The sequence below is a fragment of the Ciona intestinalis genome, chromosome 3 (assembly GCF_000224145.3).
Source record: "Ciona intestinalis chromosome 3, KH, whole genome shotgun sequence".
NCBI lineage: Eukaryota > Metazoa > Chordata > Ascidiacea > Phlebobranchia > Cionidae > Ciona > Ciona intestinalis.
In genome coordinates this window covers 1,432,110-1,456,037 of record NC_020168.2, presented here as the reverse complement: position 1 = coordinate 1,456,037, position 23,928 = coordinate 1,432,110, and the positions used below count along the sequence as shown (strand labels likewise).

The 23,928-nt window shown below is 36.8% G+C and overlaps 3 protein-coding genes across 5 annotated transcripts in view; all 3 read right to left on the bottom strand.

Annotated features, from left to right (window-relative positions):
- Nucleotides 1-467: 467 nt before the first annotated feature.
- On the bottom strand, nt 468-7,022 carry LOC104265504. 2 transcript variants are annotated; one of them, XM_026833727.1, is made up of 6 exons: nt 6,900-7,022; nt 3,708-4,109; nt 2,912-3,095; nt 1,711-1,987; nt 1,136-1,269; nt 468-707 (listed from the first exon to the last, which is right to left on the bottom strand). In XM_026833727.1, the coding sequence occupies exons 2-6, from the start codon at nt 3,962-3,964 to the stop codon at nt 483-485; spliced, it is 1,077 nt and encodes a 358-aa protein (XP_026689528.1). In that variant the 5' UTR covers nt 3,965-4,109; nt 6,900-7,022; the 3' UTR covers nt 468-482. The 2 variants fall into 2 exon arrangements, with proteins under 2 accessions (XP_026689528.1, XP_026689527.1); XM_026833726.1 differs by lacking the exon at nt 6,900-7,022 and adding an exon at nt 5,376-5,567.
- A 1,049-nt stretch (nt 7,023-8,071) lies between these two features.
- mT (T-box transcription factor Ci-mT) lies at nt 8,072-13,053 on the bottom strand. The gene is given in 12 exon segments (NM_001032417.1): nt 8,072-8,607; nt 8,690-8,779; nt 8,957-9,074; nt 9,517-9,701; nt 10,148-10,428; nt 10,504-10,559; nt 10,868-11,017; nt 11,144-11,318; nt 11,405-11,512; nt 11,822-11,979; nt 12,109-12,376; nt 12,521-13,053. Coding segments are annotated over 12 exon segments (2,439 nt in total). The 5' UTR covers nt 12,985-13,053; the 3' UTR covers nt 8,072-8,221.
- A 673-nt stretch (nt 13,054-13,726) lies between these two features.
- The window catches only part of LOC100180884 (serine/arginine repetitive matrix protein 1-like), a 17,841-nt gene continuing 7,639 nt past the window's right edge, over nt 13,727-23,928 (bottom strand). Inside the window, exons 5-11 of one of the 2 annotated variants that reach the window (XM_026833983.1) lie at nt 23,279-23,462; nt 19,361-19,402; nt 17,289-17,425; nt 15,803-15,886; nt 15,618-15,731; nt 15,063-15,188; nt 13,727-14,644 (exon numbers count right to left, since the gene is read on the bottom strand). In XM_026833983.1, the coding sequence (XP_026689784.1) occupies nt 14,325-14,644; nt 15,063-15,188; nt 15,618-15,731; nt 15,803-15,886; nt 17,289-17,425; nt 19,361-19,402; nt 23,279-23,462 (1,007 nt within the window). In that variant the 3' untranslated portion in view covers nt 13,727-14,324. Of the gene's footprint in view, nt 14,645-15,062; nt 15,189-15,617; nt 15,732-15,802; nt 15,887-17,288; nt 17,426-19,360; nt 19,403-20,235; nt 20,800-23,278; nt 23,463-23,928 lie in introns of those variants that run through there. The other variant, XM_002128089.5, reaches the window with a different exon arrangement.

Genomic DNA, 23,928 nt, shown 5'->3' with positions numbered 1-23,928 from the left:
AGCAATATACATGGTAACTCGTAAGCTGGCACGAGGTGTTAAACCCGTGTGATAACGACTGTCGTTTTCCGGCCACGCGAGGATAAAGTAAGTTACATTCATTCATTCATTCATTGAGACAGTTTAACGGGGCATAGTACCAAAATCTTTGTCTTCATGTATGTTTAGGTACAATTATGTACGAGTAGGCTGGGGGAAGATGGGACACTTTTGCACTCTATTTTCTCGTTCCATTTGGTAGTAAACAAAAAACATTCAAATAATTATAAAACCGTATTCTCCTGGCTCAATAAATAGACTGTTGTTAATTGTTCAAAATAGGATACTTGGATATTATGTGCCTAAGGTGTCCTATCTTTCCTCACAGTAGAGAATGCATACTTTCGGAATAAGTAACACCATTGTAATATTGCGAAAACTTTTTTCTGTTTGTTGCAAGTTTAAATTATTTCGAAACAAGTTGGCGAAAGAATTAGCTAAACTTAGAGAAAAAAAAAAAACAAAAAACAAAACACGACAATCTTATTCGTTTGAATTATAATTGAAGTGAACCAACCTGTTACTTGTATTCCTTTCATACCAAGGGACATGAGAACGTCATGGTTCTTTTTCGCGAACACAACAAGTTTTTTGCTGATGGAACATGGCATCTGGAAAGCTGTGACGTAACCATTGTTGTTTGCAGACACTTTCGCGAAGTAAATAATCTAAAAATGGGAATTGTGATCAATATTTGACTATGGTGACGAAACTTGGTGGAACAGTCATAGGATTAATTGAAGTCAATAAAATAGGACTAAGGGAATGTATAGTGGGGTGGGGAAGGATGGGACACCTTTAGCACATAATATTTTGTTATCCTGATCGTGTTTTAAACAAAACAACGGTCTATGAAAGTCGCGGTGGTACGATTTTCTTTAAATGTTCTTTATTTACTACTAATGAGACGAGAAAATAGAATAAAAAGGGGTCCTATCCCCCCCCTACTATATGTTATGATATCAACACGAATTAACCATATAGGGAGTAAAATTTATGCGGGTACACGAGACGGTATAAATTTATAAAAGAAATATTACTAGCGCTTTTGAACCAATCTTAGCTTCGAATGTTGTTAATGTGTTTAATCATTTACTTGAGTTGGGTGGATTGCTAGAAGATGACTTAAGTCGTTTTTCATGCAGAATAGTTTCTCTCGATTGAAACTGTAGACGTCACCATAATGCAAAAAGCAGATCGTAGTATATGTTCCGCTGGATTCTTCAGAGTCTATAAATTCAGAATTTTGTTAAAGCAAAAAAACAAACAAATTTGCTAGAGAAGCCATTTTGGATTTAAGATATGCCTGGTAGCAACGCACTTATACTGTATATAGTTTGTTCGAAAATAAGCTACAAAGCGAATTTTAACATTTTTGCTGTTGTCGCGTAGCAGAAAGTCGGATTGTTTATTAGTTAGACAATAAACACGCATCTAATCAACAAAGAAATGTTGACAAACACCACAATGCAATATATAGTAAGGTGGAGGAAGATGGGACACCTTTAGAACATAATATCTAGATTTCCCTAATATGTTTTAAACGCTTAATAACGGTCTATATGGGAGTCGTGAGGATGCGGTTTTTTAATTATTTGAATGTTCCTTGTTTACTACCAAATAGGACGAGAATCTCCAAAATATAAAATAAGCTTATGTAGTATAATAAACCTTGCAATAAATTGTGAAGTGATCCAATTATCGTGGTTACTTCTCTTTCAGTGGAGGCCGCAAGCTCCGAATATCCAACCATGTTTTTGTATTTATCAAGGTCTGGAGTAAAACGTTCCAACATCCCGATCTTGGTAAGAAGATGTTCAAGTAAGTCCAAGTCCATCCGGTTGATCTTCCACAACATAGATAACTCTTCAATCACTTTTTCGAATGTGTTGAGATCTTCAAGTGCAAGTCTTGAGATATGGGCTCCCATACCAACAGCTACCTTTACCTGCCGAGGACGTTAAAATATAGTTAGGTGCGTTTAATGTATAACATGTATAACAACTTTTTTTCATTTAATTGGGTAAATTTCACAACTACCCAAAGCGAAAACATATTTTGAGTAAAACACGACACTACCTAAGAGTTACGTAGATTTGTGTACAATATTTTTCTAAATATGTTTCTTATACGTTAGCACCTTGTAGTCTATATTTGCTATATAATATAGACAAATGACATTTAACGAGCCTGTAACTAATATACAAGAAGTATCGGGATTGAATTCTCTAAATTAGCAATAACAGTAATGTTATATATTACATATAGTAGGGTGGAGAAAGATGGGACACCTTTAGCACATAATATCCAAATATCCTGATCATGTTTTAAACAATTAACAACTGTCTATGAGATTCGTGAGCATACGGTTTAATAATTTTTAGGTGTCCCATCTTTCCCCACCCTACTATATATAACATGAAGATAAATGTGTTTCTTATACGTTAGCACCTCGATAGTGTATTTGCTATAGTACAGGCCAATAACATTTAATAGCCTGTAACTGTACAAGAAGCGTCAGGATTGAATTGCTCTTTAAATTACGAATAACAGTATAGTGGGATGGGGAAAGATGGGACACCTTTTCAATCTATTTTCTCGTACATTTTGGTAGTAAACAAAAAACATTCAAAGAATTATAAAACCTTGTCCTCGCGACTTTCATAGACCGTTGTTATTTGTTTAAAACACGATCAGGATATTTATATATTTTGTGCTAAAGGTGTCCCATCTTCCCCCACCCCACTATATATATATAGTTATCAAACAGACAAAGTTGTCAAACAGACATAGCTGTAAGCTTGTATGGGCTATACTGCATATTTATCCAATATGTATAAATCTTAAACACTAGTGCAGAAGCCACACCAACCTCGAGCATGTCTTTGAATTCCAACATCCTGGTTCCCATTCCGATCGCACCAAACAGTTCTTTTAATGCCTTCATTCCAGCGTGTCCGTCAATTGCTTTTTGTGTTTCTGGTCTGGAGGGAAATTGGGCCGTTCCAGGAGTAGTCAGGCGAAGCATAGAACTACGTAATGCACCGCTGCGGAATCTAAAATAACGGTGAATGAATGAATTTAACTTACGTCAGTGATTAAACACGGGTGTTCTTCTTACTTTGTAACTCAACTACGCGGTTGTGTTTTATACACATCGTGCCAGCTTAATTACGAGTGGATTATTTTTACCTTTTTTCATTTTTGTTATGTGTGGCTGATAAAAACAACCCATTAACGACCACAGGGTTGGATTAATTCCCATTAAGTGTCTTGCCCAAAGACACATACGCCCACAATGGTAGCAGCGATAAGAGCGTTGAACCGGCGGCAGAGTAAAAATCTGTTGAGCTCTGCCCGCGCAGCTTCAAATTATGTCGGCAACGTTCTTTTCTTAATTTTTATGATAAATGTATTAAATGATGATCTTGACTCGGAACCATTACGAAATTAATTCATGGTTCAAACAGTAGTCGTTGTGGTCGAGTGGCTAAACGCTTGCACGCTTACCACTTTGCGAAGGCACCGGACACTGTTACGATGCAACAGCATAGATTAAGTTACTGGACGAAAACGGTATGAGTTTGAAAATGTCTTCAAAATATTGCTCGTAAAAAAGGGATGGCGGCCTAAGTTTGTTTAATATTAATAATTATGTGCTTATTTACTTGTACGGTTTTAGAGGACTATCCACGTCTCCTCGTAACGGTGTTGGTATTGGAATTGCTGTTGCGTTGTGACTGGGAGACATCTTGTTTGGAGATGTTTCTTCTTTTATCATCACTCTGGATTTATTTGGCGGCGTGTTCTTATTTCGTATGATAGGTTTCGGAAGATCTTCGGCGGTTTTCGGAATCCGAGTCTTTCTCTTCTCCCGTTCTCCTCCCTCGTCCTCCTTTGGTTTAGATTTTGAGTTTTTCGCCATTGCATTGAAGTTAGATTCGCGAGTTAATGCTCCAGTGGTTTTGGCACGTGGTTTTGTATTTCGTATGACGTAGGGACTTTTGTGCTTCGAAGCGTGACTACCTTGTATGCTCGGTTGACCAACCACGCTAGGACCAAGGTCAATCCTATAAAACAAGCAACTTGTAAGACTCAAATTTGAACGAATTTAAAATTAAAATATAGCAACATTTGTTCGTGCCTGTGATTATTTTCTTTAAAAAATAATACAGTAACGTGTTGGGCACATAATATTCAAATATCCTAATCGTGTTTTAAACAACCAACAACGATGTATGGGATTCGTTAGAATACGCTTTTATAACTCTTTGAATGTTCTTTGTTTACTAACCAATGGGGCAAAAAAATAGAATGATAAGTGTCCCATCTTCCCCTATATCCTACTATACGTGTAAGAACTTCAGATATTACCTACAGCGCCCATAAAGACCAGTCGCAGGTCTTTTAAGCGATTATATCATCACGGTTTTTAATCGGTACATCGGTACAATAGTAGAGTTGGTAACGCGCTTACGGTGAAGTCTCAATTTTCAGTGAACGCCGTAGCGACCATTGTTAGAATGTAATTCTACCCGGTGTATCAACAATCCACCACAGCCCTTGCTATACATCACTATTATGACAATTATAGAAAAAACAACATAAACTTGTTTACAGTGCGAACACATGTACGACGACAGATTTCTTATTTATTCACAAATTCAAATTCAAGGATAAGTCGGTGTATAAAAAATATTTTGACATCCAAAGCCGCAAAGAAAAACAGGATTATGTGAGATACGGTATGTTTGAAAGAATTTCAAGGCTTATAGGCTTATAACAGCGACACTACACGTACGCGTCATATGTATAAGAAAAACAATTCGTTTGTAAAACACAAATGCCTTATCCGTTGTTGTTTGACAAGATTTGTGATGTTTTGCACGAACAAGGAAACATCAGAGACTTCCAATACGTTTGCCTGTTAGTCGGCATGTAGTACAAATAGCCGTGTGTTCACACAGTATTAAAAATAAACCAAAAACGAATTTAAAATGTAGACTCGTATGACAGAAAACCATAAAACAATTAAATTAAAAATTTAGTACCGCGTAAGATGGAAATAACTGTAAGATAATATATTTAGGACGGATACCGTAAGCAGATGAAATCCCATATTTCAAACTGAGTTTTTAAAACTGACAATGCTGTTTTAAAGTCGTAAGGATACATTTATATATAATTCCAGATATTTTCTTTGTTTATTGCCTTATGGCATAATAAAAAAACGCGGGCCGTTTTACCCCAACCTACGTGTATGCTAAAATACACACCTAATAAATGACACAGTATACCAAAACATATAACACATTCTACAATATTATTTTCCTTACTTTAATTCTAATCTGGTTGCCTTCATTATGCTTCTTATCAAAACAATTTCGAAAATGTTTAACGGGTAAATTTTTTTACAATACACCTGTCGGCATAAACAAGTTTTCCAAAATTCGGAAACTAGCTTAGTTTGTTTTTTCAATGCTCAGTTAAACGTATGCCCAAAACAGACTTGTTTTACGCTTTCAATACCGTTTCTCGAATGAACAACAAAGCAAAGAGAACATTTCATTGTCCACTTCTTACTTTGTAACTCAACTACGCGGTTGTGTAAGATTTTACTTTCAGATGTAAGCACATAACTTCGTTGTGTATAATAGAATTTAGATCGAATGTTTTATGCTGCGATTGAGTGTGGAAGCTAAATTATTACAAAAGTTAAAAAAGTATTTTGATAATAATTAACAGTTTATTATCTTAATTTTATTGTTTAAAACACAATTTCCACAACTAAACCTTGATATAATTCTACCACATCATTTCAATGATAGCAATTTCATATCTATTAATACTCTTATATGGGTTAAAATAAAGTAAATTGTTTAAGTATTAATTACATGTAACCTTACACTGGTCAACGGTCTTTTGACCATAAGGGTATAAATGTATTATACGCATTGTTTAATTTGTGAAATGAATATCTGTTAAGATTATTTGTTAGATTATTCTTGATATGTTAGAAGTTCTTTATAGTATAGGTTGAGTGCTGTCTATCACGTGTTGTTGAGAATACGAAAAGTGCTCAAGGTTTTAGCTATACGGTGAATAAATGTAATGTAACAGTTTCGGGACACTTTTGATAGTTAATTCCAACTACAAACCACCCTTTACTTTATTATTTTCGAGTACACGTCGGTAAAACGACCGAGAGAACAATTTAATCCGCTGTAATATTTCTGACATACCACGTATTTTGTTGCTGACATACCACGTATTTTGTTGCTGACATATACCACGTTTTTTTTTGATCTTTTGCTTTTTTCTGACGTACCACGTATTTTGTTGGTGACATACCACGTATTTTGTGTTCTTCTGTTTTTTTTCTGACATACCACGTATTTTGTTGCTGACATACCACGTACTGTGTGTTCTTCTGTATGTTAATGACAACCATACATTGCGATTGAGTTGTAGCAATAACAATCTTGTTCAGGAAAAAAACGGTTAAACATTGGTTGCTTGATCCACTATTCATAAACTACAGCCAACGTTGTGCATTCATTTGTGAAAAGCTAGTTTCGGATTAAAAGGCCCAATATATTTAAAATAATTTAACTATTAACTGCAGCTTCCTGTGCTGTCGCTGATATGATGTCTTTAATGTATACACGTGATTTATATTGCCATTAATATTTACAAAACGTTTATAAATGTAGATACAAAACACCTCCATCATTTTGGATGAAGGCACAACTCCGATCAACCTCTCCTGTGAAGCTATTAGAGACATCAAATAAAGAGAAAAAACATTGATGCGATTTTGTAAATAGGTATTCTATGAAATGTAAAACTCAAATACATACCGGTAATGCTTTCCACTTTACAGTATCTCCTTAATGTTTGAATGGGTTATAAATTTATCTATTTAAAATTCATAACAAAAGTATTTTTAATCAACTGTAGTAACCTCTTTGAAATAAAATCCTAACAATAAAACGAAATATTTCCATTAAAACGAATGCAAAGAACAAGTAATTCGTTTACGTCAACCTGTTTCACTTACAAATGCTCCTCATATGTGTCTTATTAGAATAGGATTTAAATGGACAGGTATGAAATCAGCACTCGTTTATTTTCACAATACGATTCGAATAGGTAATCTGAAGACGACTTTGAAAGCCCATACTAATGCTCCGCCCTCTTCTTTAGATTGCTTTGCGTCAGCACGAGTGGCTGTTGTTGGAAAACATGGGAAATAATAGCAGAGGTTACGATGAGACGACCGCCGCAATATCTACAATACTTTTATACAATTTTTCTGTTTCTAGTTTTAATTAAACGGAATATGTACTGCATACAAACAGAACTTTAGGGAATTTCCAATCGAAAAATACATGTTTTGACTATTTCTAAACTTGAATACGTCCTCGTACTAAAAAAAAAAAATATATATATATATATATAGGGTTGGGGGAGAACTTTTCATTTTATTTTCTCGTTACATTTCGTAGTAAAGAACATTCTAATTTATAAAACCGTATCCTCACGACTCCCATATATACTGTTAATTGTTTGAAACACGATCAGGATATTTGGATAATATGTGGTAAATGTGTCCTGTCTTACCCCACCCTACCATATATATTAGATATTAAATTAAAAATAAATTAGCTACAAAATTATACATGTGTGGTTTGATTGAATAAGCACTATTGTTTAAAACAACCGTGGGGGCAACAGCCATGCTTTTAATTGGGACGTTTTTTATTCATAGAATGTTTCAACAACTGTTGTTCAGCCGTTTATTTCCTTCTCTTAGTTTTTAAAATAAAATAACCTTCGCTATGATTTTTGAATAGATGAATAAAAATCATGAGTTATATGAACAAAAGGCGCTATTTTCTTAGCTTCAAATGGAACCTCGATTAAATACAGACGTAAAGACCTGCTAACATAGATGTTACCATCATTAATTTGTAAACGCGCACGTCCGGCAAATACAAACTAATTCGCAAGGAAATTAGAACTAGATAATGATGTATTATTATACTGGGTTTATTTGACGCGGAAATAAAATCACATTTCAAAAAATACATATCTTGTTAAAATGAAACAAGCAACAAGAAGTAAAAGGCACAGTTTGAACTTTAGGTACGATTGAAAGTAGCTGTTAAACGTTAGCGATTTAAGCACCATAATAACAACCACGCTTATTTGGCTGTGCAGAAAGAAAATCAAAATCACCAGGTGAGTTAAAGAAGACGTCATCATCGTCTTCATCCTCATCGTCATGATGCTTTCGTTTCGATGATGACGACGCGAAATTTTCTGCCGAGACTTCACCGAGCAGCATGTCTCGGAGGCAGTTCGGTGATAATGTAGGTAAAGTAGGAAACAACGTGCCCTCACTTCGAGTGGGGGAAGCGTGGGTTATAGGTGTGGATTGTGACGTAATAGTTGGCGCCTGAGACGGTGACGCAACTGTAATGACGTCATTTGAAGTAGGTTGGTGGTTGGTTGAGGAAGGAACGTAAATAACTGGAAGATGAGGCGTATTTGTGGAGGAGGGGTCTGCAAAGTATTTCAGTTAATCTCTGAACATATTTGGCGCATAAGATGAATATTTTAGTATTATGTAATTTGTTGTATAAACCTTGTTTGGTTTCAAGATTAATCTTTGAAGCACCGGCTTGTTCACGGTAGTATGTACAATCGAAAAAAGTTGGAAGGTTCTCGCTTTGTCCTGTTAATGAATCAAAATACTTTACTTTATGAATTAAAACACTTGCATAATAATGTTGGGTTATACCAAAGAGAAAAAAATAATCTAGATTATAATGTTACGAAATACAAGTGATCTTGCAAATATTTCGTTAAAATCAAATGAAAATTCGTTTCCCGCGATTGCACAATGACGTACCTTGTTCTTTTTGGTGGCGCTGTCTTAATTGATTGGGGTCGAACGGCAAAGCTTCGCTTGGTGGCGCTACAGCATTAGGTGGAAAGCATCTATCTACATTGAGCAGTTGGTAATCCGCCTGAAATTAATTCGGAATATGTTATATTTAGTCGATCTAATAAGTACTGCAATTATTTTTTTGTTTAACCCCTAATCTCCGAATACGAACGATTCAGAACAACTTTATGATTTTTAATTTATAGTAAAGTGGGAAAATGGGACACCTTTAGCAAATACTATCTAAACATTCTGATCCTGTTTTAAACAATCAACAATGATCTATGAGAGTGGCAAGAAAACAGTTTTATAATTCTTTTAATGTTCTTTATCCAATAGTATCCAATATCCAAATATCCTGATCGTGTTTTAAACATTTAACAAAGATCTGTGGGAGTCGGGAGGATATGGTTTTATAATTCTTGGAATCTTCTTCAAACATAAAATGAAAAGACGTGAACACGAGAACATAAAATGAAGATGTCCCTCCCCTCCCACCTTAACTATATCAAGTAATTACTCACCAACGAAGTTGCTGTACTGGTGGGATTTTTCTTATTCTCAGAAAGTGGTTTTATTTCTGACGACTGTGGGGGGAAATGATGAACTGTTTGTGGCTTCAACAACTCCTCCAAAGACTCCCCGGGTGCTTCGTCATTGTTGGGGTCTGGTATTTCGATCACTTGACGAGGTTTTGCTTCTTGGTTTTCTGCAACAAAAAATAAAAGTTAGTTTAACGAAATTGGGCAGCTTAGCTCCACCTTTTTAATTCTTAATTATATGAAATTAAAGATATTGTAGAGTGGGGGGAGATGGGGCATCTTTCCCTTCTATTTTTGCGTCCCATTTTATAGTAAACAAGGAAGATTTACAAATAATTCTAAAACCATATCCTCCAGACTCTTATAGACTGTTTTAATTGTTTAAAATACGATCAGGTTATTTAAATATTATGTTTTAAAGGTGTCCTGTCTTTTCCACCCTCTATATATTTTACTTATTCTGACCGTGTTTAAACATTTTCTAACGGTATATGGGAGTCGTGAGGGCACAGTTTTATAATCCTTTAAATGTTCTTTGTTTACTACCAAATGGGACGAGAAAATAGATTAAAAAGTGTACCATCTTCCCCCACCCTAATATTTGTTGACTTACTGTTTAAGGATGAGTTGCGTTCAAGCTCCTCGCTTTTTTGTACCAATTGTGACATCACACTAAGTTGTTTATTTAAAAACTTTTTCGCCTTTTCAATATCGATGCCTTGGACTGGATTCTCAATTTTAACGATCAGGCTCGGATTGTGGCCTACTGGGTCTGTTTCGGTCCATTCTGGAATGGCCGACGTGTCGGCGTCATCTGATGACGTCAGTGGTGATGACGTTTGCGACATTGAAGAGGAGTTGGAAGATGAATTTCCAGCGTCGACCGGTTTTGGGCTGCAAAGTATAATTTTAATGTTAGAGATTCGTAAGTTTTACAGAAAAAGAATATCTATTGTCATGTATACTTACCACGAACTTCTAAATGATCTCGCAAAAGGATTCAAATTGATTTTCAACTGTGCAACCTATCATCAGTAAGATGTTAATTAGTAAAAATCTTATATGGTATGGAGGTGTAATATTAGACACCTTTTTTATTCTTTTTTCCTTCAATGGTAGTTAACAAAGAACATTATAGGCCCGTAGATGCATACAGACCGCTGTTAATTGTATAAACATAATAAGGATGTTTAGATATTATGTGATAAAAGTGTCCCGTCATCCCCCTACAGGATCGTCTGACCCCACCCTACTATATGTAGTTTCGTTTTGCTTTCGAACAAGAATGCTATTAGAACTTTGCAAGTGCAAATTACACATTATCGAAACTTACATCTGTATCATGATAAAGTGTAACAGTCATAAAGGTTGTTTTAGGAAGAACGAAAGTTCGAAGATTGGATTGTAAAGTTGGGTTCCTGTGATCCACTTCAACGATGTGAAGGCGAGGTTGGTATTTGTGTAATGTTCGGAGTGTGATTATCTGAAAAAAAAAATCGGTTTCAAAATTTTATATATACAAGACTTTAGTTCTGGGGAACTGAGTTCTGAGGAAAAATAATAAAATCGCCCTATTTTTTAAATCTTTTTTTTTTTCCCAAAATCTTACCTTTTCCTTTTCATCGTGAAGATGATTGCTCAGTTTCATCTTCCCAAACCCAGCTCCCTTTTTGTTCCAGAAGTCGCCAAGTGCTGGGGATTCGTGGTGAATGTAAACACGTTGACCAGGGTGGAATCCTGGTTCCTCAGCTGAAGCTAAACCGGTAGCTTGCCATTTCTGGTCCCTGAAAGAAACATTATTTATAAACTACAACTTCAGAATAGTATTTTATAATTAACCTTCAAACATCACGAGATAGGTATAACTTACATGTATTTCCATACGTAGTCGTTAGCCAGAACAAAATCAACAAAGAAGTTATAAAGTTTTCCTGGATTCAAACCGCTGACGTCATATTCCAGAACCGGAAACATTCTCCTAAAAATAAAATTAATTTAAATTTACTTTCAAAATTAAAAATTATTTAAATTAAAATTATGGCCTGTCGAAACAAGTTAAGTGCAAACATTAAGCATAACTGTTCATATACATCGCAGGGATTAAATTAAACTAAAACCCACCGAACCAAGATTCAGGAGATTAATAAGTATTTTGAGAACCGTTAGATGAAATATAGTCTTAATAAAAATTTGACTGTAACTAATTGCTTTGGTCATTAAACTAACTTGTAATTAAGGAAGTTCTGGTCTTAGAAAGCCACGTCTGGTTTCAGCATACCATACACACCTGCCATGTTTACTGATCACCATTTCAGTTGTGACATTCTCAAAGTGTTTCCATAATTCTGCGCTTGCCAGTTTGATTTTAACTCCCATGCATTCCAATTCCCAGTCGCTCCCACTAACTTTTGATGTCGATGGACCAATGGGTGTTTGGATTTGATTCTAAATAGATGTTGTTACAATAAAAAAACATCACCAAATAATCGCTTAAGAGCTAGTTTGCGATTAGACTACACTACACGATTCTGTTAAACGTTCTGAGTGAATTTTTGGGTACGACATATCACTCACGTTCACTGGCTGTGATGGTTGCCTGTGTGACATCATAATCGGATTCGGTTGCATCGAGTGTGACGTCAGCATTGGAAGTAATGGGGGCGAGTTGGGGTTGGAAGAAGTTGGTGAGAGCGTCCTCATATATGAACCACTCACACCAGGAGGACCAACATGATAGTTTGGTTGATACGGATGGTTACTCCTCTGCTGCTGGTTTATCTGGTATTGATGGTTTTGTGTTTGATAAAAGTTGTCCGGAGTAAGTTGGCCGCCATCGCTGAGACTGTGAAACAGGAAACTAACGTTAGTAAAAAAAATGGGACTTTTGGTTCCAATTTATAAAACTGAAACAAGCTAATGTTAGTTCTATGCTTTATAGATCTTCAAACGAGTTGTTACAAACAAAAAATCGTATTACTATGCTTACCTTGGCTGGCGAGATCTGGACGGATCACTCATTCCAGATGGTGACCACATCGTGGGGCTTTGCTGTGCTGCCATCCAGTGGTTGGGCTGAGGAGTAGGACACCCATCGCTAGCAGCGCTGTTTACCCTCTGTCGGTTAAACCCGTGCTGTTGCGGGTAAGATGCATTATTGATCATTGGCGCCAAATGGTGTGGGTTGTACACGTTAGCATCACACCGCTGGTTGGCGTTCCACATCTGGTTTTGGCCATTTGGCGAAGGCCGAGGTTGAATCTGTTGCATGAAGTTGTGAGATTGGTAATTTTCGTTCGCGTTGAAATCTTGGTTGGTCGGCCATTGCTTGTGCTGCTGACTCATCCCCGCATAGTTCGGGGCCATTGAGCCAAAATATTGAAGACTTCCCTGAAACTGTTGCCCGCCGACAGCACAGTGCTGTGCGGGATACTGGACTTCCGAAAAAGCCATCACAATATGGCTTAAATAGTAACGAACTTAGGTTTCACTTTTGAGAAACTTAAATAACTTAGAACCTTGTGCACCGTAGGTGTGTCAAAAACTTAAATGATTTTGCACCTATTCGAGCCGCCTTTTTATACAAGTGAAGATCCAGCGCTTTTCGAGCCAGATAAAAAATGATACCGCTTGTTTGTTCTTTACTTTAATGGCTAAAGGCGCGCTAGAACACGATAACAACCGGAGATAACTGTAACTCCGTGTTGGTATCTCGAGGCCACCTGTGTCGTTATCGTGCTCGCAACGTTGTCTTCTGTACGAAGCAAGTTTCCTCGATTTTCGGCAGATAAAACCTCATAACTGATATTCTTTTTTGTAAATTCTAACATTCTAAAACACGAATTTATCCTCACTATTGTGTTTCTACGAAAATCTTGTTAAACGCCTAGTCCGCTCACGCTCTACTGTCATGAAGCAAGCTATAAAACAATTCAAACTGTTTAGGCCTGACTTCTTTAAAACCTATGCCATATCACGTTGTATGCAAAACGTTCTTATTTGCTCCTAATTCTACGCACCCATGAAACCACGCCAATAAAACCCGTGCATAATCGCCACTGCCTAGGATGAACACTTTCGCAAAATGACAGAATACCAAAGCTCTTGTCATGATATTGTTCTGAGTAAACAAAACATTAATTCGAAGTGGAAATTGCTGTGAGCTTCGATTATAAACTGCTTGCCAAGCGCCTGATGATGGTTTACAGGTTAAACCGAGACGTTTTAATTCATTCGGCCAACCGTTACACATCGTTGCATGTTCACAACGTGAGTAAGTCACAACACATAACGATTCTCGGTATCACGAGTCGGAATTCCTGCATTGTGTTTAATATGGGAAGCTGCTGTGGGCCAACTCTTTCAAGAGCGTGCACAAGCTTGCGACGTTCGGCCTCACGAGCTGTAAAGCTCGGAAATCTACCAAGCGTGGGTTTGAGGCCAAGTTAGCCGAGTCAAACAATTTAAAGTATACGAATATAAGCGATGGGATTTGTTTAGGAAGGTGCATTCAGACACGAGCATTTAAGAAAAAAAGTCAATGTACAGAGAATTTAGTTCATAGTTATATCAGTTATATTATATGATCGAATTAACGTGAGAACCAAACAAATGCAAAAGTTCAATATTTTATACAACACTTTTATATCTGAATTCTACTAATTGTCTACAATGCCAACGTTTGTTATAAAAGACATCATATTTCAAATTTGGGATAAAACATAAATCATAAAATATATTTCACACAAAGACATCGGACAGTTTCTAATCGTTGCGTCACAGTGCTTGTATTGTTACGTCAGATCATCCCAATGCTCGTGATCCTGATTGGAGGAAGGGGTTGTGACGTTATCGGTGGTGACGTCATCGAATTTAACGAAATCCCTTCCTGCAGCTTCATCACTAGGGAAACTCGCTTGCTTTTCAAGCAATGACGTCATCACTACTACATCAGGATCTTCAATGACGTCAGAATCGTACTCGGCGTTCGGGGAAGAACTTTCTTCGATCTTTTCGATGGTTTCAAATTTGACATCTGAAAAAATATCTTCGATCGGTTCGTTCATTTCGAGACGTGATTGGCGACGTTGGACCATTGGGTGGCGTCGTGGAGCTGAAATGAAACTGCGTTAACTCCACGTTGACAAATGATCAATTTCCGGACATCGTGTTTATAATGAGTTAGTATTCACATCATTACTGGTGTGTGTTTGTACGATAACGTGTGTGAAGTGTCTAATTTGAATAAATGTTACTCTCACAATGTTCTAGTGTAGCGACCACGCTTATTTTCTTTTCTTTTAGCTAAATGAAATATGTTTTTAACTGTAAGCGTGTTTTAACAACTGTTGTTTTGTCGCTATATCCTGTCCTTTCGTTTAAATTATTTTTAATTCTTCGTTTCTGTAATCGAAGAGACAAAAACAGTTTTTATTGTATTATTATTATTAATATGTCAAGATATATAGTCCATTTTCCAAACGATTACAAGATACATGACGTAAAAGCAGTGTGACGTCATTTGAACACACCTGGATTAAAGGTTGGTTCATCAGTTGGTCCTGCATCCGGGGAAAGAGCAGGTTTCCTCTTATTTTTCCTCGACAGAAACAATCCCATGCGAAATACACTTCTCACCGTTTTTTTGCGCCGTTTACCTGCGATCGACGGCGAAGGTAAATATAGATACGTGCTTTGCTCGACTCGGAAGAGATCGACAGAGGGCTAGCGCCGGGATCGATTGTAATCATGAGAAAATATTTGTTAATATTCAATACAAAGCCCTACTCATAGAATTCTATCGATTAGTTGAAAATATATCTAATTAAGTCGCCTATAGTGCCTACCATTGTGATCAAACAGTGATCATTATGTTTGCAATGCATTTTTTAGGTTTAACAAAAATAACTTGATTGCTTAAAATGCAGTTACAGTGAAGTATTTATATGTCCATTGGGCCACAGTCTATTTATTAGACATGTAATAAATTAACTTTCAAAGCTTATTTTTTTACGAGAAGTATATGGCAATTTGGATAATTCTAAACTTTGACGACTTCAACATAATTTTAAAAATTAAGTTTTTACTTGGATCGTTTGGTTGCGATGAAGACGGTGTCGGATTTTCCATGACGGCATTTGGACTCTCTGGCGACATCGGACGACTTGGGCCTACGATAGTCTCAATGCCTTCAATATCGTCTGCGCAAAAAACATATTCCGTTAACTCGCACGTCAAACTTCGCTATTCATTAGAATCGTAAAATAAACACCTGATTTGTGTGACAACGTCATGGGAGAGTTGCCTCCAACACTGGCCTCGTGCCCAGCTATATACTCGTATTCGAACGGTGGCTCTGTGAGAGAAAGATCTCAATAAATTGCAACTACTATAAACCACAGAATATAGTATTGTGGGGGAAGATGGGACACCTTAGCACATAGTATCCAAATATCTTCGTATTTTAAATAATTAACAACGGTCTATGGAGTCATGAAGATGTGGTTTTATAATTCTTTGCATGTTCTTTGTTTACTACCAAATGGGACGAGAAGATAGAATGAAAAGTATCCTATCTCTCCCATCTAAATATATAATTGGCGCATCTTTGTAATCAAGTATGATATGCACGGTACATTGACTAAATGGGTCGTTTATGGCTGACATATATAGCGGTCTACGCATATTAGGGCGTATTGGGAAGTGCAACACAATTTGTCGGCTTGACAGCAAAATCGATAAGCTGATCAATGATCAACGTAAAATATATGCAAACAACTTAACCGTATGACACCGTACTTAATGGAATGTAATCGCATGCATTGAAGCAACGAAAATTGCCAGGCATCATGTGATTAAAAACCTATAAAGATAACATGGGAAAAGAATTTACAGATACATCAAGTTATAGGATTTTCCAATGGCCATAGCGGATAAAGGTATGCACAATTTTGGTACGTAAACCAATTAAACGAAACGACCAGTTTTAGATGTACAATTGTATTAGGATTTGAAACTCACTTTTTTTGCTTATTAATTATAACCGTTCTATTATTTTTTTGCACATGCCACTCAGTATTGTGTATAGTCTAGCACATAATATTTAAATACCCTGATCGTGTTTTAAACAATTAACAACGGTCTATGGGGGTTCTATAAGGATATGGAATATAGTTCTTTGAATATTTTTTGTTTACTACCACATGCGACGAGAAAATAGAATAAAAAGGTGACATATCTCCCCCACCCTACTATCTGTATCAAAATATTTACAAACCTACAGAATCCACAACCAAGTCGCTTAAATATCTAAATCCAACGTTCTGCACTTCGCGTGGGAGACCGCGTAATAGACATGCCTACTCGTTAGCTTTTCTACCTTCTTGTGTGATCAATTACAATTGCCTTTAAGCCAGTGCGGTCTGTGGTTCTTTCCTTTGGGATTTTACGATTTTTTGTTTTGTTCGTTTGGCACTATATAATAGGTTGGGAGAAGACGGGACACCTTCAGCACATACTATCCAAATAACGTGATCGTGTTTTAAACAATACACAACGGGCAGTAGTAAGGATACGGTTTTATAATTCTTTGAATGTTGTTTGTTTACTATTAAAAAGACGCGAAAACATAATAAAAAGGTGTCCAGTCTTCCCTAATCTACATTATATAACGAATTGTGTTGGTTGATCAATTCTCTTCGTTTAAACGGTTCGAGAAAAATTATTCCATGTCATTAAACGCGAAAGTACACACTTACCTGACACTGGGGGGCTGGGCGTCTTTGGTTTCGGTGCAGGTGGTGTCGGGGGCTTCGGTGGTTCCGGCGTAGGTGTCCTTGCTTTCTCAACAACTTTTGGAGGAGGCGAATCCTTCTCTACTTTCCAGTTTGCCAAGCTATTGGTTTGCAAGCACAACAGTATTACTATACTTCATAAACAAACCAGAATTCAAAACGTCATTTATGAATCGTTGAACAGGCATAAGTTATACCTTTAAAGCTAAATAGTGGTTTCACAGTTATTTATAACCTATATTAAGCAACCTTATATATATATATAACGCCTGGGTATATATGCTCTTTATCTCAGCATTGTTTCTGATGGAATAACAGGTCGATTAAGCGTGGAGGTGTAAGTAAATTCGAAACTGTCTCTCTGGGAAGAAAGAAGGTTCAAGAATCGATATCTTTCGCTGACGAGATGCGTAGCGTTCAGGCTGAGCTAATATCAGGGACGTGCCGCTAAACAGAAGACTCAAGTTTGTTAACATGGGCGCGACTATTCTGTTCACGACGCTGCGCAACACGAGAGAACGGGCGCTTGTTTACAGTCGCGTCTCCGTCTGTGCAAAACAACTAAACTAAGTTTACGATTTCGGGTTCAGGCGCACAGCTGAACTGAACGCTGCTGTGTGGACGATCTAATAATAAACATTGACCCCCAATGCGGAACCCTGACCTAATACAAACAATAAAAAACTGCTGCTCTATGCGCAGATTAGACGCACTGTATTTCCGCAATGCCTGCAAATAATGAAGTGGACCATACGCCTAATCACCGATATATACTATAACGACCGCATGAACAAAGGCCACACGCAGATGCGATGAACGGCGGGCTCAGCAACCGGTATAATAAAAGCGTCATTCGTCGCTGCGTGCTTCGATTTTGTTTTAAAATTGATAACCCCGCGACCAAATTTCCCCAGAGATGCACAATTTGCTTTTCACCCGCATAAATAAAACATGTCTTGCAACCGCGAGAAATTGCGACGCCTTCCCCCGTTTATAATTTTAATCACCGAATACGTTTGAAATCAACCACCGCCGAGAATCGCTCATGGCTGTGAAACATATTTACTCAACCACAGCAAAGAAGCCATATATGTCAATTGCGTCATTGGCCGCGATATCTCTGTGTATTTAATTCCATTGAGGAATACTTGGAACTATCTTGTTATATTTTTTCGAACTATTTTGCTGTATAATTTTCATTATCACACACAAACGTACAATTTCCAATGTGTTTAACAAAGCTTTAACTCTGTGTTTCTGTTAAGAAATTAATTTTTCTATCAACAAAACAGCGTACCATTAGAACTTATCGACAGGCAATTATAGTAGGGTGGGGGAAATGGGATACTCTTCATTCTATTTTTTTGTCTCATTTGGTAGTAAACAAAAAACATTTAAGGAATTATAAAACCGTATCTTCACGACTTCCATAGACCGTTGTTAATTGTTTAAAACACGATCAGAATATTTGGTTACTATGTGCTAAAGGTGTCCCGTCTTCCCCCACCCAAATATATATATTTATAAAGCTATTAAATGTTTCTAACGTATATGACGACTACAAACATATAAGGCATCCTATATTGAGCGATTTCTGTGATTGGTCGCTGAAAATTCCTTTTTATAATGACAACAAAGGCTAACGTTAGCTCATGTATAAAATATATAAAACATATAATTGACCAGGAAGCCTATATAACATCGTCTATAACAATGTTATAGTAACACACTGTATAACTGTAATTACATAGGGTCATTTTACAACACTAATAAAACACTATATTTTAAAGCTCAAGTTATCCCGTAATCTATCTGTATTGATTTGTTGAATAAAACAATCATTGTAATGTGAGGTTTGCATTTTCTGCTGAAATATTGAAACGAACGATGATATATAGTCGTTAACATACACGTGTGTTGGCGTCGTTCTTACAGTGATGTGTGCCTATGTACACTACAGCGGTTACAGACAACTGATATAAATGAGAAAAACACAGGATGGCATTTAATGAATATAAATCTTGTATCGCTCTAACCTGATGTTGCTTTGCTTTTGAGATCCAGGATAGATGGTGATCCTAATGAACAAAAAGAAGTATTTAAATCTTGGTAATGAGCATATAGTAGGACGGAAGAAAATGGGACACCTTTTCATTTTATTTGGCCGTCACATTTGGTAGTAACCAAAGAACATTCAAAGAATTATAAAACCGTATCTTAACGACTCCCACAGACCATTGTTAATTGTTTAAAACACGAGGATATTCGCATATAATGTGCCAAAAGTGTCCCATCTTCCCCTACATTACTATATTCATTCAACTTAATCAAAACATAATTATTAGTAATATGATACGACAAATGAAAAATATCTATATTTTATAACGCTGATTGAATACATACGACATACAATTAAGTCATATACAAATCGAAACGCCTAATGTGATTAGAAGGTTAGATTGAATGAGATTTGCGGCCGGATCCAGGTCACTTGGTTGTACACCAATAGCTGGATATTGCAAAATAAAAGCCTTATTTAAGTTGTACATTGAAACGCACCGGTCGATTTGCAGGTTTGCGTTTAGTCAAAACGATTTAAGATTCACTTTGCCATTTGGTTTTGCAAACCTTGATTGATGGCAGTCAGGGAGTTCGGTGAGAATGTAAAACATACGATTAATTCACGTCTTAGACATCAAATGCTGCACCAAACGCCGATTGATCGGATTTAAAACAAACAGCCCGCATAAGCCGATTTTAATTAATTAGCATAATGTTGAATGCCTATTAATATCGATTGCGCTATGACTGGTTCGACAAAATGGACTATTATGTCAATATAATGAATAGGAGAAATCACGTGGTAGCTAACTTCCGCCACGAAGTGAAAGGAAGAGATATTTCAACCTACGTTTCCCCCTTTAACGTCAGCCCGACCTCTCCTTGTGACGTGGAGTATTTCGACCTACGTAAGCCAGGCTTGCTTACACCATCACGTGATATTGAAACGATTTCCTCTTCCATTATTGCCTCATAATCTTCCCCGATTCGCTCGAGACTTAATTGTCGTTCTCTCGCCCTCGCTTGCACCACGATGGCGTGGAATCTCTCAAGTGGCGACAAGTTGCGTTGCTTGCTAGCGTCACCTTGCGACTCGGTGACATCACCACCAAATACTTCATCATCTTCTGTCGGAAATTCAAGTGAGAGAGGGCTGTCGAATTCAGCAAGTGTCTTTCTTCTGCTCATTGCTCGGTGGAACAACCCGATGTCCAGCGAAGAGGAGGAAGTGACGTCGGAGACGCGCCGGGGCCTTCCGGAAGTGACGCAATCGCCATCACTGTGGAACTTGCGCCCGACTTGCATTGTTACATCACAATACGGACAACATGAGCTATAAACGATCTAGACACAGACATAAACAAGAAAACAAATATAGTGGAGTGGGGCGAAATGGGACAACTTTCATTCTATTTTTTCGTCCCATTAAGTAGTAAACTAAAAAAACATTGAAAGAATTATAGGACCGTGTCCTCACGACCCGTATAGACCGTTTTTTAATTGTTTAAACACGATCAGGATTTTTGTATATTACGTGCTAAAGGTGTCCTGTCTTTTCCCACTACTATATATTGTAAACTGACTCCTTTGACTGTAAATTGTTAATGTATGTGGTATAAACAGCTGCCAAGTAACATAATAACCAATACTTTGTACAGTACATACATATACAACATTTCAATCTATTATTCATCGAATTAAACATTTTTCATGGCGTGCGACCTCGAACTGTAAGGCCCTCCAACAGTTTATATAATAACAGATGTCGCCCATTCCTATATATACACCTAACGGTCAAAGGTAAATGTAATCAATTTGAATACGCTACACGGGAGTAAACCCCATATTTATGCTGTAATAGACCCCTAATGTCGCAGGCAATTATAAACAAGTTTTTGGCCGACAATCAGTGTTTATGCGGTAATACTTCGTAATTATTATATTCTGACGATAAATTACGTCACAAATGGCTGGTCGGATATTTCACTGCAGGTCAGTAAGGTTCGTTCGCGAATTTGCGATGACCAAACTTATACGTGAAAAATTGCGACGCTGCTATGGCGTGCGAGTCGCAAGTTTTAACGCAAACAAATTTAAACGTAAACAAATCATGCAATTGCGTATATATAAAACAGAGCAGCATCTACAAACCAAAACACAAACTACTGCCTTAATACTTTTCTCAGTATAATAAATCTCCAAAAATAGAAAAAATACCACATTCCCAAATGCACATTCTATATAGTCTACATTTGAAAGCAAATCATTTCCTGCAGAAAACGCAGATACGTTTTAAACAGCGAGCAATGAAATGCAGCAGAAACGAAGCAATAATTGCGCAATGTCTGAAAGTTTCCATGCTCACTAATGATTAATGACAGGATGTAAATACGTTCCTTACACTGGTGTAAGCAAATATTCTTCGAAAATAACTAAAATACCCTATATAAAGTCATGTATAAAGTTATTTCCTTCTGTTTATGGATAAAGCTCTGGAAAACAATCATATTGCAGCTTAGTTACTAAATACTATGTTTAACATTAGAATTTAACCCATCGATTAATCTATATATTTTATCACGCTTATTTACTTCGGTAAGGGATATTGGTTTAATGTTAGTACGAAAGTAGTCAGGTTAAAACGACTATATTCACAAAACAAATGTATCCGTGTTGCAACAGACACAGCTAAATAAAAAGACTCGAGGTATACGTTTGGCGTTACACATTCTGTGCAATTAACTACTGCTCATACTCCCATTGTATCTAAACGCTTTTTCGCATTTTCGTTGTGAACCCTGGAATGTAAAACTCGTTCACGCTGATCAAGATTTAGAATTGGTTATTAAAACTAAAAATTGCTCAAAGTGTCCTCGATCATAACAGTATCTAATTACACTATTAGTCGGATATCTAAGTAATTTAAATCATTTAGGTAAAGAGCCAGAACTAAGTTAAAATCCCCTTGCATGTTAAACTCCAACACGACTTGTAGGCCGTTTAAAGTTTCAAACTTTAATAAGACAACCTATAAATAGAAAGCAGAGTATTCATTTTCTTGCTATATACGCTAACGTGGAAGTACCAACATAGCTTGCCTAACTACGACTCGAAACGTCGTATCCAGTGTAAGTTTACAACCGCGAAAACAAATTGAGCCTTAAAACTTACAGCATCAATCTACAGTCCACAATTCTACATAGTCTAATGGTAAATATAAGTCGAAGATCAAATGGTGTGTATGCGATTGAAGTATTTTTATCTGTCTGGTAGTGATTTATTAAGGAATTTAATTTTACTTGTTTTCACAGGCACTGCATGTTTCATTGCCGTGAAGTTGTAAAATTAGAGCCTTTTGGGAAGAGAAAGCGGTAATGCTCGATAAAGTTGAAACAATTGCAGGCGTGTTCTTAGGCAAGAAAATCTTAGGCAGGTTTTAAAAACTATATATGTATATTGTACAGTGGGGGAAGATGAGACACTTAAGCACATGGTGATAGTGCCAAATATTTCCAAAATTAAAAAAGATGTCGGTTTTTGGATGTTACCACGAATTAATAATATGCATTTCTTTATTATTTGACAACAACAATTCAAAAAATATAATAAAACACACAAGGAGGTATTTAGCGATTTGCACAGGAGGTGACATTTTACAAATTCGAAAACACACAGGATAAGACAGGACAGTTTAAAATCATTGTTAATTTAAAAAAAGTGTCCTAATTTTGAAATGGTGTGATAGTATACTAATTCGTGGTATCGCCCAAAAACGGTCAAGTATTTATAAATATTGGGCAATATGTGCTTACGGGTATTGTCTTCCCCAGTCCACGTAATAAGTGGTAAATTTTTGAATTTATAAGTAAAAATGCAAAATGGTCACTGCTAACCTGCAACGGTGCTGACGTGACCAACGTTCGAACATTTGAAGCGTGACGAAAAGTGTGTCGTCATTATGACGTGGATTCAAGGAACCAATCACGTTGCGCCACGCAACAAAGGCATCGCCAGCAACTGGAGTGGGAGGTTCAAGTAGTTGATATTCTTTCGTGATTCCCATTTGATTTTGAATACCTATCAGAATTTTTTCGCGTCAATCTAACCCGGTAATTACAAATTTGATATCCAACAGAAAACTGAACCTATAGGTGTTTTGATCTGTTGGTGAACCGGGGAACTTTTGCGTGTACTGCGAACGTGCGAAAGGTCGCCTGGTTCAAAATGCTTACTGTTTCTAACAGTTTCCGTATAGTGTAGTGGTTATAACGTTCGCCTAACACGCGAAAGGTACCCGGTTCGTGCCCGGGCGGAAATAATTTTAGTATAGTACAATGGGGGAAGATAGGACACTTAAGCACAAATTGCCAAATATTTCCAAAATCAAAATAGATGGCGATTTTTGGGTAATACCACGAATTAGTACTATCACTCCTTTATTAATTGACACCAATTTAATAAAATATAATAAAACACACGAGGAGTTATTTAGCGATCCGCACAACAGGTGAAATTTTACAAATTTGAAAACACACAGGGTAAG